This window comes from Cervus elaphus, chromosome 19, assembly GCF_910594005.1.
Source record: "Cervus elaphus chromosome 19, mCerEla1.1, whole genome shotgun sequence".
In the NCBI taxonomy this organism is placed as follows: Eukaryota; Metazoa; Chordata; class Mammalia; order Artiodactyla; family Cervidae; genus Cervus; species Cervus elaphus.
The window spans coordinates 6,583,604-6,598,619 of NC_057833.1; the positions used below are offsets into that span (position 1 = coordinate 6,583,604).

Here is a 15,016-nt window from a genome sequence, read left to right on the forward strand (position 1 = left end):
CTTGCCTCCAGATAAGTTTGCCAATTTGACCTCTGCTTCTAAATAATTTCAGTAGATTGTGCAAAGTGACATAAACATCTCAATTACTTTCTGAAGTTTACATTTAAAATACCCTCTCTGGAAATACATATTAATTCATGGCAAGAATTAATATTGACTGGCTTCTGTTCTCCATATTCTAAACTAGTTTTTTAGTCTACTATGCTAAATTATTTATCATTCTTAAATGTCTAAGAGAAAAATTAGAGTGCTAGCCTGCATGTGGCTGAACATGTCACATATTGCATTTGATAATCTATAACGGTGTAAGTTTAATCTGAATAATTCTGAGTAGAGACCCGAGCTCAGCATGTGTTTACGGTGCAGGTGAGCTCTTGTCCTGGCGCTGCCTTGGCAGCCGGTAGGCAGTGGAGCAGCATCAAATCAACTGCTATCTGACTAAGTCGCGCTGATGGGCTTGAGAGATTGTTCTGGGCCCCCATTTCTGACAGGCTATTGATTGTTAATATCTGAGATCCCGGCAGAGATGGATCTGGGAACTAGGAGTGTGACTTTAGGCTGTTTCATCAAGAGCCTCAGCCTGACAGGGCAGCTAACCAGGGCATGCAGACCAACACACTGGGAGGCGTAATTATTTTAATTTGAAGATGTCTGTGGACTCGGTGATAGACCTTTTCTTCTCCCAAGTGAATCAGAAGTTGTATTAACTTTTCTCTATTACACGGTCTTGTGATTAAGACTGTATGTGCTAGCTACAAATATGTTGTCCTAAAACAATTTGTGACATCAAGAGAAGGCTGTCAGAACAGAGATTTTCAGCCCCAGCTCTATTGACATTTAGGCCGGATAAGTCTGTGTTATGAGGGGCTTTTCTATGTGACGAAGGATACTTGCCAGCATTATTTGCCTCTCCTCATTAATGCAATAGTGCCCCCCAGCTGTGACAACCGAAAATATCCCCTGGTGTTGCAAAATATTCCCTGTGAGATAGAATCACCCGTAATTGAGAACCACTGCCTTAAGAAAAAAGGAATACTTGAATTCTATGTTATTCTTCTCAATACAGGATGAGTCAGAGCCAAATTAGATAAAGAGTTTATTTTTAAGATATTTCTGAGTTATAAAAATTATTTCTGTAACATATACATCTTGATTGCATAAAACCTTATTCTGTAAAACTTTCTTGAGTACTAAATAAACTCTTGGATCATCTAACTTCTTATTCCTATCAGAGGGAAGAATTATCTACATTCTCATGTCCCTTTCTTTCTAAAAAAAACTTTCTATGATTATGTTCCTTACTGCAGGGTAAAGATAACAAACTGTTTAAAATTACCTTAAAGAACAGGATCCATTTTGTCCATTTGTTTTTGTGTTTTTGAAACAAACATTATTACTACACATAGATTAAACATCAAGAATGAAAACTCCATTGACTTAGGAGGTTGAAAATATACCACCAGTAAGGTGGAAAATTGTGCTAGGTTATGCTTTGAAAAATGAAAAAGCACATTGTTAAAGTAAATTTCAAGTAAATTATTTAATTTTACTCAAGAACAGATATATTTCCTGACATATAAATTTTCATATCAACAAATGGAAACCATCCTTATATATTCATGAAAGCATTTTCTGGCAGAAAAATCTATCTTATAGCATTTATTCAGTGTTCCTGTATGTATTTCCTTGAACAATCATAATGCACATCTTTGGGAGTATTCTTTTCAGACTTCATTTCTCCTTAGTAAGCTGAGTCTGTTGTAGAGTATCTCACAAAGGAATAAGAAGCTGGTGGAACATCTATAATTTCCCCAGGAAAACTTACAACAAATACATATGCCAAACACTTTATCTTATGTGCTCAAAAGAAATGGTGTCATCATCACCTTTCATATATCCTAAGATTTATTCACAGTTTACATTGACTGTGAAACTCTGTTATCCACTGGGAGTTCTGCTTTATATATTCTAGATAATAAGACACTTGCAACCTATTAACAGTTGTAAACAAATCTTTCAAGTACATCTGACATAGCAATTACGAACTGTATTTTCTTAGACAAGTTTCTAGGATTATATCAGGACAAAGGTGGAGCTTAGGTAACTATAAGAAGTTTCTGTATTGAATGGTTGAGCTATTTTTCAAAAAGTAATTGCAAGTATTGTAGACCCCAAGCTTCAAAATCCCAGTGGAAAGTTTCCTAGATAAATTACCCATTATATTTTAGAGAAACATTGATTTGATGAATGCTTATTTAAGAAACATTCTTAATCTAAACGAGAGTTAATAAATGTACAGTTAAGTGGAGAGAGGGAGGGTGGAGGGTGGGAAGGAGCAAAGGAAGCATGGATTATGGATGGATGCATGGAAGGATGGATGGATGCGTGGAGGGAGGATAGACATATAATGTAGGATATCAACTTTGAACCAAGACCTGCCTATTAAATTTTACCTTATATTTTATTTTTCAGCCAATGTTTTCAGTTGCACCAAGCTTAGCTACCAATGCATCAGCAGCCTTTAATCCCTACCTGGGACCTGTTTCCCCAAGCCTGGTTCCAGCAGAGATCTTACCGACTGCACCGATGTTGGTTACGGGGAACCCTGGGGTCCCTGTCCCTGCAGCCGCTGCAGCCGCCGCCCAGAAATTAATGCGGACAGACAGACTCGAGGTAGGAGTCCTGGGTGTTCTTATGTGTTCCGTTCTAAAATTCCTAGTGTGCTCTTTGTTTTTTATCTCTTCAATGGCTATAAAGGTTAAAAGCTAATGCAGAGATTTTGGTTCAGTGTTTGGGGCATTTTACTGGAATATAGATATGCTATATTTCATGAATGTAACATTTATAGAAGCCACAACATCCATGTGTAGAAAAATGGAGAAGAACTTGGACTCTGGGATCAGACTGCTTTTTACTTGGCTGTGCCTCAGTTTTCTTCTCTTCAAAATGAAGAAACGATTTTATCTCAAAGAATTAGACTTAGCTTCCTAAATGTTTCTTGTTAACTGTTGCTATTAACAAATTCTGTCAATCCCCTGATACGTGTTCTCATGAAGTTGTTATTAAGTTACTGCATACAAAGTGCTTTCAAATTTTTTATTGCAAGTTTCCTCATATAACCCTCACAGTGTTTCAGCAGGAATGACAAGGCACCTTTGTTTGTGAAATACGCTGATAACTTTTTAATTGCAAATTGGGTGATACTCTGTCTTAGAGTCAAGGATGATCTGATGTGTGTGCTTTGCTATTGTTGCGTGAAAAAGAAATTAAAGATATGATCTTATATTGAAGTAGTTGAGAATTTCAACTTGACTGTAAATTAATGGACTTAGTAAACTCTAAATGGGAAAAATGGCAGCATTACTATACACTGAAGCTCTCAAATGTGGCTTTGGTATCCAAATAAAGAAGAAATGACCTTTTCCTCTTTTCCCTGGTTATGATGAAGCAATATTTAGTACTAGAAGTTTTGCATGCCTTAATTACGAGAAAATGGCAAAACGAGGCCATTGTGTGAACATAATTGACACTAATAATTTATCAGTTTAGCAGGAATTTATTTAATAAGTGCCTGCCACATTCTTATTTATTAAGTTCCATTGCATGCATTACAAAGGATCTCAGATTCCAGAGTAGTTATAACTGCCACCACCTTTTTGATGGTAGTAGCTATAGCTGATAATTATTGGATATTTACTCTCTACCAGCCATAGCATTACCCCTCCATGTGCAACACACATTTAGTCCTCAAAGCAATCTTATGAGAGAGATACTAGCGTTAACTCCATTTAACAAGGCAGTAAACTTGAGAGAGATGTAACGTGACTTATTCAAGATCACATGGGTAGGATCTTCTGGTGGGGCATGATATCAGAATTTTAAACACTGTTATTACTCCCCTTCCCATACAAGTGATGGTACAAACAGGAGGCAGGAAATGTGGGCTTGTATGTTCCCTTTAGAGTTTTTGTTTGTTTGTTTGTTTTAGGCTTATTTTTAGCCTTTCATTGAACATGTTGGGAAAAGCTCCTAATTACAGGAGTTCCGTAAGGAGGACTCAGGAAGGATGTTGGGACCTGATTGCACGCCCTCCGTGGACCGAGGACCCTGCCGTGTGCTAGAGATAAAACCTTGAGTTGCGGGTGGCTTGTCATTGCGTAGTTGTTCTTGCTCATTAATAACTAATGCTGTTTGCAGAGAAATTTAGGAGCAAATGTAGGAAGTTTTAAATGCTTAAAAATTATTAGATGCTCAATATATGAAGCCCTCCCCCCAACCTTTCAGAAGCATATCTTAAGGTTCTTGATTGTTTAATGGGAACCAAATAGGCAGTCTGAGATGAACTTGATTGAATTAATTTTTAATAGGAGATTAAAACTGAGATTGTCTCTATTTAAATCTCTTTCAAAGAATCCCTTTAAAAGACTGATTGTGTATTCAGAACTCTTGTAAACTAATTCTTCCACAATTTTAGGTAGACTGTAATTGGTTATATTCTGTATGATGTTTAGTTAAAATGAAGACTTCTGTCTTTCATTTGGTTTTGTTTTTCTTTTGCAAGGAGCTATTGCAAGTATTTTTTTCTGTCTTCCTTTCTAGTAGTCACAAGAAACGGCTACTGTTGTAATGACTGTCATTTCCTTTTAACCTGAATTCCACTTATCTCAATGCCTGATAGTAGGGCAGCTTCCTATCTTATTCTCATTCACAGGATCTGATTCGGTGTCACGGTTACAACCTGTTAGGTTATTGCAGTGTGATGCTAGGGGGCACGTCTTTCTCCTCGGCACTGTGATTTTAGACACTCCTGTCTTCAGGCTCTTTCCTCTCATGCTCATTACACCACATCTTGGGGTCTAAGAGACACGGCAGTAAGTGCCCACGCTTATTTACACATTTAGTTGTTTGGGTTTTAAATCTGTGCTTGATTTTTAACTCATGGAACTCCCAAGTACATTTTAGAATTGTTGAGTTCCTTTTGAGGTGAACAAATTTTGAATCAGTTAAAATATTGGCCAGTTCTTCTTGCCACTTCCTTTTCTATTTCTACTACAAAATAGGCAATGAAGAAGTTAAAAACACCATAGATGATCATCCTTCTGGTTCTTTTGTTGTAAAGAACTAACACATAGCCCCCAATGTGATGCTGCAAAAAATGTTGATACTACAAAAAATTGAAAAAGAGGAACCCAAGGATTAGTGCTGGTGATGTTGCTAATTAAGTGAGTAAGCATAGGTCAAGGTTTTTATTTTTTCCCTAAGCGTCATATTTCACACGTATTAAACTAGGGGATTATACCAGATAATCTCTACGATCACCTCCAGTAAGGTGAAATTTAGGTCATTTTCTTGCATTTAATGCCAACCACAAACTACTGAAAAGGTTGTTTATGTGTGTGTGTGTCTGTGTGTGTATATATATCCACACATGCATAAGTTTTCTATCACTATCCATATTATCCATTCTTTGTTGGGTATCTTTTAAAAGGCTTTGCAGGTGCATACTCTCTATGCTGTAAAATCAGTTTTCTCTAAAGAGGAGCAAACCTCTTAAATATTGGTCACTGAAATGAGGCTTTTAAAAAATTCCATTTTGTGACCTTGGGGTGCCTTTGTGTAATTTCTGAGTGGCAGTTATTTTCAATGATTATTTTAACAAATTGTTAAAATCTGTACATACTAGAAAGGACTGAGGTTTTTAGTCATATCTGCTTTACTACAAAGAGTTGGTAATTAAAGAAATTGTTTATTTTCAAGATACACAATAATTTTTTTTTATGGTGCAAAAAGGATCCATGAATGCACTTATTCTCTCCTTTATTCAGCAATATCCAATGGAGAACTGGTGACCATATTTCAAGTAAAAACTGTTGTGAGGAATATCTTGAGGCATCAAAAGGTTGCCTAGTGTTTTATAACAAGAAAAGGTCCCCCAGAATAGTGCCAGGCTCATAAATGATGCCTAGTAACTTGTTCAATGAGGGAATAAATGAGTCAGTCAACTAGTTGATCAATTAATTAATCCATGCCCTGATTCAGAGTTTAGGGTAATCTAGAGGAGACAAAACATGACACATTTTTAACATTGTTAGCATTATCCTTGGGAACATGTTTACGTTTTGAACATTCCAACGACAAAATATGGCATCTTGTTCATGCCCCTAGTCCTGGAGCAATAGTTTTCAAGCTTTAATGTGATTAGAATCACTTGGGATGATTGTTAAACATGGAAAGCCTGGGAATTCCCTGGAGGTCCCGTGGTTAGGACTTGGGCTTCCACTTGCAGATTCAATTCCTGGTCAGGGAACTAAGATCCTGCAAGCTGCGAGGCACAACCGAAAATTAAAACATAAAAAATTGTTTTTAAATGTGGGGCCCCATCCCCACAGATTGATTTGGTGGGTCTCCAATGGGGCTCTTGAATCCTTTTCACAGATCTGCTGGGTGATTCTAAATGCAAATGGTTTATAAAATACCATCCAGGGGATGTGAGCACCTCTTATTTAAGTATTAACTTTTTATCATTTACCTCATGTAGTTACTTGTGACTCTGGATTAAAAATCTGTCTCCTCAAAGGCATTTAGCACTCTGCATTTTGTGAAGTTGCTGAGAACACTGTGCTACAGCATAAAGAAATATTTTAAGTAAACAACGATGATCTTTGGGGTGATTAATACCACATAACAGCATTAATAAAACAGAGAACAAACCAGTGGCCACATACTTCATATGCTGATGGAGACATTAGATTGCCATTAGGTTAACTATATTATTTTTATATTAGTAGCCTGTATGACATATTCCAGCAAAGGTGGGCAAACTACTCGGCTTCTGATATTTCCAGTTGGAGTTCTTTCAAAATAATGTATTCATATGCTGAAAGTTTTATTCTACTGAGGCGATCATGACATGATTCAGGCCACTGGATACTGAATGCTTCCACTACTTACTGATACAGAAGAGTCTAGTGACTTTTTTCCTATAGGTATAAAACCATATGATACCTACTGACTACACACACACACACACACACAAGAAAAGCATTTAAAGCTAAATGTGGATTTAAGTGATGGTGAAAGGATGCCTCCATGACAGCATTATAGGCAGTTAATGGATTTGTCATGATCTATTGCATATAAATGACACTCATTTCAAAATGAGATTAGAAAAGCAAGTGCTTTTAATAATATAAGAAAGGCTTATTGATAGAATTACTTTACTTTTGTGTTTTTGTCTCGAGTATTTAGCTACTGCTTCTGTGATATTTTAATTTCTTTAGAAAATCACCAAGAAATATTAAGAGTTTAATGCACATGGGTCTATGAAGTTTAAATTAAAAAAAATTGTAATAAGACTTTAGAATGGCTTAATAATGTAGTGTAATAAGACTCTAAAATGGTGAACTCGTGTCCCCATTTAAAACATCTAGTCTCTGTCTGTAATTAGCTTGAGTTTTGTTTTGGAGACGATAGAGTTGCAAGTTGTTTCTTTAGTTGGTCATTCTGATACATTCAGATTTGCTTTTTAAGTTACGTGAAATCAAATGACAAATTCTTAGCTATATTATCTATAGAAATATGCTTGTCTTCACTGGCTAATGGCAGTAATGTAGGATTTCACTTTTTAGATTTCAAAGAAAAGTCCCAGATGATCTTAACAGAAATCCTCTAGAGTAGCATTATATATGTCTTTTTCTTCATTTTTAAAAAAATGAGATTCAGATAGGCCAAGTTTGTACAATTATCTGGTAACAAACTGAAACTAGATATCACATCATTAGATATTTATCTAGGGAATGTAATTATATAGACAATTCAGGTCAGTTCAGTTCAGTTGCTCAGTCGTGTCCGACTCTTTGCGACCCCATGAATCGCAGCACGCCAGGCCTCCCTGTCCATCACCAACTCCCGGAGTTTACTCAAACTCATGCCCATTGAGTTGGTGATGCCATCCAGCCATCTCATCCTCTGTCGTCCCCTTCTCCTCCTGCCCTCAATCCCTCCCAGCATCAGGGTCTTTTCCAATACAGACAGAAACTAAGATCATTTCCCCTAATCATCAGAATTTTAAGATATGGATATTTGAATTCTTTTTGAAAACATAGGTAATTTCTTCATATTTGTATATTCGTGACCTATAATGCTATGGATTCTTTGATAAAATAGTTGATTATTCAGTATTTATATGTTAAAGTGTGTGTTAGCTCAAATTTAATAGAAAATAAAGCATCCATAATACTTACTGTTGAACAGCAGGTATATATGTATCTTTGACTAAGCTCCTTAATATTAGTCATTAGACTTAAATTGGGCTTTCCTGGTGGCTCAGTGGTAGTAAAAAAAAAATCTGCCTGCCAATGCAGGAGACGTGGGTTTGATCCCTGGGTCAGGAAAATCCCCTGGAGGGGAAATGGCACCCCACCCCAGTATTCTTGCCTGGGAAATCCCATGGACAGAGGAGCCTAGCAGGCTACAGTCCATGGGGTTGCAAAAGAGTTGGACACAACTAAGTGACTAACACTTTCACTTTCTTACCCCACCTATTATTATTTTGACCGATTTGAAATATGTTTGTCATGTTTATAAAAAATTGAGATCACATAACAGAACTGTTTATTTTAACCAGATTTGTATAGTATGTTTTAAGCTATCTATATATTATATTTTTCAGTATTCATGATTCCATAACTAGTAAATATAAATACTAGATACAACCCAAAATTCCTGTTTTCAAACCCTGTTCTCTTTGCACCCTACCACTGCTATTTAATTAACAAAGAAGGTTTATGTAGAATTAACATAGATTTCCTTAGGAAGTTTTTCTAATTGCTTTTCCTTTTGATTATTTAAAGTTTATTAGCCAAAGATGTTTTTCTGGAAATGAAATTTACTACTTTAATGTTTTCAGTAAATATTTTTATTGAAGTGATGATTTTTACTATGAAAGTAACTTCTTAACCTTTTTGTATGAAAGTTGACAAAACTTACGTGATTTCCAAAGCAAATCTTGCGTTAACGCTTATACTTACAAACATTCTTTTTGATTGAAGAACGTTAGCTAGTAGATGGAATTATTTTCATCTAGGTTTGAAACCACTTACCCAACTGTAAAAGTAGTTATATTTGTTGACCCACTAATACCATTTCTACATGTTCATCCTTATAGAATGATTTTTTTTTGGTGTGGTCATGAAGATAGTCTTTGCAACATTATTTGTAGTATGGGAATGTTGGAAATAATCTAGATGTTCTCTGAAAGAGTTACTTATATTGTGTATATCTATTTGATGGAATTTGATTCAGTCAGCAAAAATGATCACTATGGACACTATTTAGTAAAATGGCAAAAAGAATGTTTACATCCATCAGCAAGCAAAAACAGATCACCAAGTAATAATCATACTCTAGTTACAACTATTTGAAATACATATACATTAGTTCAGAAGATTAGATGGGGATCGCAAAAAGGGCCATAACATTGTTAGGATTTTCAAATTTAATCTTCTTTGTTACAAATTCTCTGTATGGTAAATTGTGCAACTTCTTATCCTGATTTGAGTTGGATGGATAAATCTGTTGAAATTTTGTCTGTCAACTAGAATTTGCTAATGCAGTACCACAGCTAAGATATTTCTTTGAGGGAGCGGCGCAGCCTACAGTTTCTCTAGCTTATCCGAGAAACCAGGCCAAGCCCATATTCATCAGTCAAGAAACAGATCTCATTTTATTGAGAAATGAGATGTGTTGATTATTAGAGAAAAATCTGTGTGAAAAGCTCTGGGAGGTTGTTCTATTCAGGTAAGTCTCCAACAAGCCAGATGTGCGTCTAAAGCTTGGCAACATTCTCTCGCCCCTCTGGCCTTGGGGCTCGCACCAGTACAAGTTTACATGAGAGATTTTCTGTTTCTTCTTTATATTTTTTCAAAGGCAAGAATAATTGGAGAAAAGCTATTTCAGTGTATTTCTTGTGTTCTGTTTCTCTTGTCAGGAGAAACATTAAGCTGGATAAAAAAAAAAAAATAAGTGAAACAGTCACTTTAGGACAAGATTCTAAGCTAGTTATCAACTCTGCTTAAGTGTTTTTTAGAATTCTCCCTAAATGAATCCTGCAAGACCGTAAAGAGTACAAAATTATACTAAGCCAGTTATTAACTTATACAAAACAAACATACTAACTTATTCAAAGCACACTATACATATGTATAAAGCAAATGGACAGGGACCAGAAGAGGTCTTAGAATGACCATCTTTATGCAACCTGATTGTAAGTTCATATCCCTGAAAATAAAAAGAACATTGAGACAGACAGAGAAATAAAAAGTAAAAAATCAGCCGAGCATTCAGGTTTTATTTTGGGGGACTGATGCTCAAATTTCTGGCACAAACACTGGCGTAATTGCTTTTGGAAAATAGCAAAACTTTGATCTTAGTAGTTGTTCCGGCTCCTGCAGATAGACTACCTGTAGATGTTATTTCTTGTCATTGTGGCAGAGAGTAAGAGAAATTGGAACAGAGTGTTGGTTCAGCTGCCGCCAGGTTCTTTGTGAGCATATTCGAGAAAGCAAAAATTACTGAAAAGCTAACAGCAATAGTGTCCGAACAGCAAGTTTCCTGTTGGATGACGCTGAATTGACGTGGGTTTTTTAAACAGAAAAGTAGCCTTTTTGCTTATGCATAAGCTTTGCATCTCTACATGAAAAGTTTTTATCCGTATTTAAGTGTGCCTCTCCGCGTATTTTGAGGAGTCTAATTTAGTAAGTGGGGGTTTGTGGCTTAGAAAGGAGCAGAGCTTGATTGCTCAGTGAGAGTGGAGGACAAGACGTCTGGATAACAGCTTGACCACGTTTGCTTTTCAAATTACAAACTCCTCGATATCCTTGTTTTCTTCTATTCAAGAAGATAAATGTAATGATAAAAAAGTAGCATCTTTTGTAACTTTCTAAGTCATCTTTTACTCCTAATATTTCTCGGAGTATCTGGCACAGAGTAACTATTTAATAATTTTTTAAGATTATCTAAATTGAAGTGATGAGTAGAGTTGACTCGGCTATGTAGGTGGGATGCATTGCTTTAGCTTGAGGTTTCTAAATGGTACAAGATGTCATTTAAAATGCTCTTTTTTAACATGTAGCACGATACGAATTATCAAGGCCTTTTTAAAAGGAATCATTTTCCTCAATAATGGGTTATGTATATAAAAGGGGGAAACACCTAGAATTGAATGTAATCATTTTATGTACTTTAAATCTAAGAAAAGCTTTGTTTTTTAAATCATAGCAGAGTTCGCCTTTTTTTTTTTTTTCTTCATGAATTCCAAAATAGAATGTTCAGGGACTGTATCTGCTCAGATTGTAAAAAGATTTGTGAAAAACAAAAAGGAAACATCCTTAAAGCATGAAGTAATAAGAGCATAAAAATATCAGAAGGACTTTTTGTGTTTAGGTGGCCCTCTTGTGGTAAAAAGGTCAAACTCTCCTGAATGAAAATGCTAGCAACTTTTTGATGAGAGCAGGCACCTTGACAAGCTATAAAGTGTTGCTCAGTCGCTTCCAAGTCTTTGTGACCCCATGAACTGTAGCCCACCAGGCTCCTCTGTCCATGGAATTTTCCAGGCAAGAATACTGGAGTGGGTTGCCACTTCCTACTCCAGGGGATCTCCCCGACCCACGGATTAAACCCACATCTCCTGAATTGGCAGGCAGATTCTCTACCACCGTGCCACTTGGGAAATCCCCAACAACCTTTAATAGTAAGAGGTCCAAATCCAGCAAATGGGTGAAAAATAATCCATTTTCACCTTTTCTTCAGGGACCCCATCCAAAATTAATAGACATAAAACAAACAGATAATAAAAAAAATAATCCTTTTCCATCTGCTTTACATTACCACCCAGTGAATCTCTAATGATCAAAAATATAGCTCTTAGAAACATTTTTCAAAAAAGCTATCATTTTACTTTTTACACTTTCACATTTAAATTATTTCTGATTAGCATAAAATTTGCAAAAATAGAACTGAGTTCCTGCATCTCCTTCACCCAGCTTACCTAAATATTGACAGCTTACATAACCATGTCACCGCTTACAAAACCAGAAAATTAGCATTGATATGCTGCTATTAAGCAATCTACAGACGTTAATCAAATTTCACCCATGGTCCTACCAATATCCTTCGTCTGACTCCAGGATCGTTCAGTCTATAACAGTATCTCAGTCTTTCTTTGTCTTTCACGACCTTGACATCTTGGGAGAGTACTGGTGAGTCATTTTGTCAAACATCCTCCCATTTTAGTTTGTTTAATGGATCGTCATGATGAAGTTCAGGTTTTGCGTTCTCAGCAATAATACAACAAATGTGACGATGTACCCTTTTTTCAGTGTCGTATCAGTAGATATGTGATATCATTATGCCTTTATTACTGGTGATATTAACTTTGTTTGGTTAAGTGGGTGTCTGTAGAGTTCTTCACGATAAAGTTAATATTTCCTCCTTAGTAATGAGTAAGTATGGCCTTCCGTGATGGCTTGGCAGTAAAGAATCCATCTGCAATGTAGGAGTTGCGGGTTCAGTTCCTGGGTTGGGAAGATCCCCTGGAGAAGGAAATGGCAACCCACTCTAATACTCTTGTCTGGAGAAGGCCGTGGGCAGAGGAGCCTGGTGAGCTACAGTCCCTGGGGTCGCCAAAGAGTCGGACACGACTCAGCTTTTGAACAACAACAATGAATAAGTATATCAACATTATTTAAATTAGATGTTTTACCGTAGTTAGTATCTTAAGTGCATTTTCTTCCTCATGGACATTTTATTGAAATGGGGCTGTAATTTGTATACTAGGAATGTTTTCGAGTTATTTTGTGGTTCCTTTGCAAATTACCTTTCCCCCTTTCACCCGTAGCCTTCCGTCACCACTCTCGCACTTGAAATCTTGGGCGAGTTTCTGCTCGTCCACGCTGACTGACCCTCCTTTATGACCCACAGGTATGTCGAGAGTACCAGCGAGGCAACTGCAACAGAGGAGAGAATGACTGTCGGTTCGCCCATCCTGCTGACAGCACAATGATTGACACCAACGACAACACAGTCACCGTGTGTATGGATTACATCAAAGGGAGATGCTCTCGGGAAAAGTGCAAGTACTTCCATCCTCCCGCGCATCTGCAAGCCAAGATCAAGGCTGCCCAATACCAGGTCAACCAGGCTGCCGCCGCGCAGGCTGCAGCCACAGCAGCCGCCATGGTGAGTCGGGACCTTGGCTCAGCCCTTGTTAGCGGCCACAGAAACAGTGAGCAGCTCTATCTGACCGCAGGCTATTCATTTATTAACCTTTAAAACAATTTTTTTTTTTGCTGAAGATATGTTTGTTCAGGTATCCCAGACAATAAGTAATGAAGTGACCGTTCAGAGAAGTGAGGGTAACTCCTCAAATGGTTCAGATTGCTCCTACCCTTGGCCTAACTTTTAATACTCTGTATTACTCTGGATATAGGGTTTCTGAGATTTCTGCTTTGTACAGAACACCTGTCTCCTTTTCGGTTTAACGATCCTGCCGGTTCTGGTCCTCTTATTTCTGTGTGCTATCTAATCAGCCATTGTTCTCCTTCGGTGCGTTCTTCTGCACATCAAGGCTCTTCTCTACATTTATCTTGCTTTAATCATAACAAAATCTGAAACTATTTAGGAGAATTGCTTCAACAAAACTGTTTTAAGAATTCACTACAAGATTTTGAGCGGTTTGCTTATCTAGATTATCTTGAACTATATTGTGGCATAAACAGAAGTGTAAAACTAGAGAAGCTTGCCTATGCCATTACATAGAAAGGGGAAAGCAGTACTCAAGGAAGTTAGAAATGGATCATTTAGAACAGATACTAAACTATATAATGAAGGTAAATTTTAATGTGATCTAATAGCTGATTTTAATGAGTCCATTTTTGTTCTTTGCTTAGCTGTTTTAATGTTGTCCTTTTTTTTTTTACATAAATATATGACTTAATTGTTAAATTATTCATGAAAAAGAACCCCGTGTGATATTTCGTAGTGCAGTCAAATAGTCACGGAGAGGTCTTTTCTGTGTTTGTTTATGGATACTTGAGCAAAAATACAGAAGGCAGACTCTCTCCTCTTCTCTTCCTTCCACTCTTTTCTTTTTTTTTTTTTTTCTGTTAGAGTATCTTGTTTGTAATTAACTACAAAGAGGAGTTATCCTCCCAATAACAACTCAGTAGTGCCTTTATTGTGCATGCTTAGTCTTGTTATTCGTTGTATATGGCATTCCGATGATTTGTTTTTTTATTTGTTTTTTCTCACCTACCCAAAATGCACTGCTGCCCCCATGATGCACCTCTGCTTGCTGTTTATGTTAATGCGCTTGAACCCCACTGGCCCATTGCCATCATGTGCTCGCTGCCTGCTAATTAAGACTCAGTCGGCTGTCAAATCACTGAAGCGACCCCTCGAGGCAACCTTTGACCTGGTACTATGACCTTTCACCTTTTAGCTTGGCATGTAGCTTTATTGTAGATACAAGTTTTTTTTTTTTTTTAAATCAGTTAAAAAATATGTATTCTTTTTTCTGTTATAAAGTTGTAAAGTGCAATGAAAACTGAGTGTGGTTTCCTGACAAAATTAGTGGAAAGACTGTAAACAAGTCCCTGGACAGATGTGGTGCCATGAAAGATTCCAAAAAACCCAGCAGCCCACATTCAGTTTAACTACATTGTAGAATGTTCTAATGAAGTATCTGAAGGACATTAAAAATGTATTTTTGGACTGTATATTTATGTACCTGTTTGGTTAGCATGGCTTTAGTGATAGAATTATTGACTTTTTAATATTTATAGTTCAGTGTTTCAAGAAAAAAAAAAACTTGCATGCTCTGGGACATGTGCATGTTTAGGTAGATGTGGGGAGGCGGGCAGAGTGGGACTGGGTTTTATTTTACCAGTTTCGGTCACTTCGTACAATTAACTATTAACATTGCTTATACTTGTCAATCCTCATGGAGCTCGCACTGCAG

At 36.8% G+C, this 15,016-nt stretch overlaps 1 protein-coding gene across 35 annotated transcripts in view; it reads left to right on the plus strand.

Annotated features, from left to right (window-relative positions):
- MBNL1 (muscleblind like splicing regulator 1) overlaps nt 1-15,016 on the plus strand; it is a 210,027-nt gene that overhangs the window by 176,987 nt on the left and 18,024 nt on the right. For 21 of the 35 annotated variants that reach the window (XR_006335221.1, XR_006335222.1, XM_043873707.1 and 18 more), the window contains 3 exons: nt 2,473-2,673; nt 12,979-13,236; nt 14,420-14,473. Coding sequence is in view for 33 of the 35 variants with exons in the window: in XM_043873707.1 (XP_043729642.1) it covers nt 2,473-2,673; nt 12,979-13,236; nt 14,420-14,473 (513 nt within the window). In the remaining 2 variants the exon portion in view is untranslated. The remainder of the gene's footprint in view (nt 1-2,472; nt 2,674-12,978; nt 13,237-14,419; nt 14,474-15,016) is intronic. The other 14 variants (XM_043873712.1, XM_043873724.1, XM_043873714.1 and 11 more) reach the window with 1 other exon arrangement.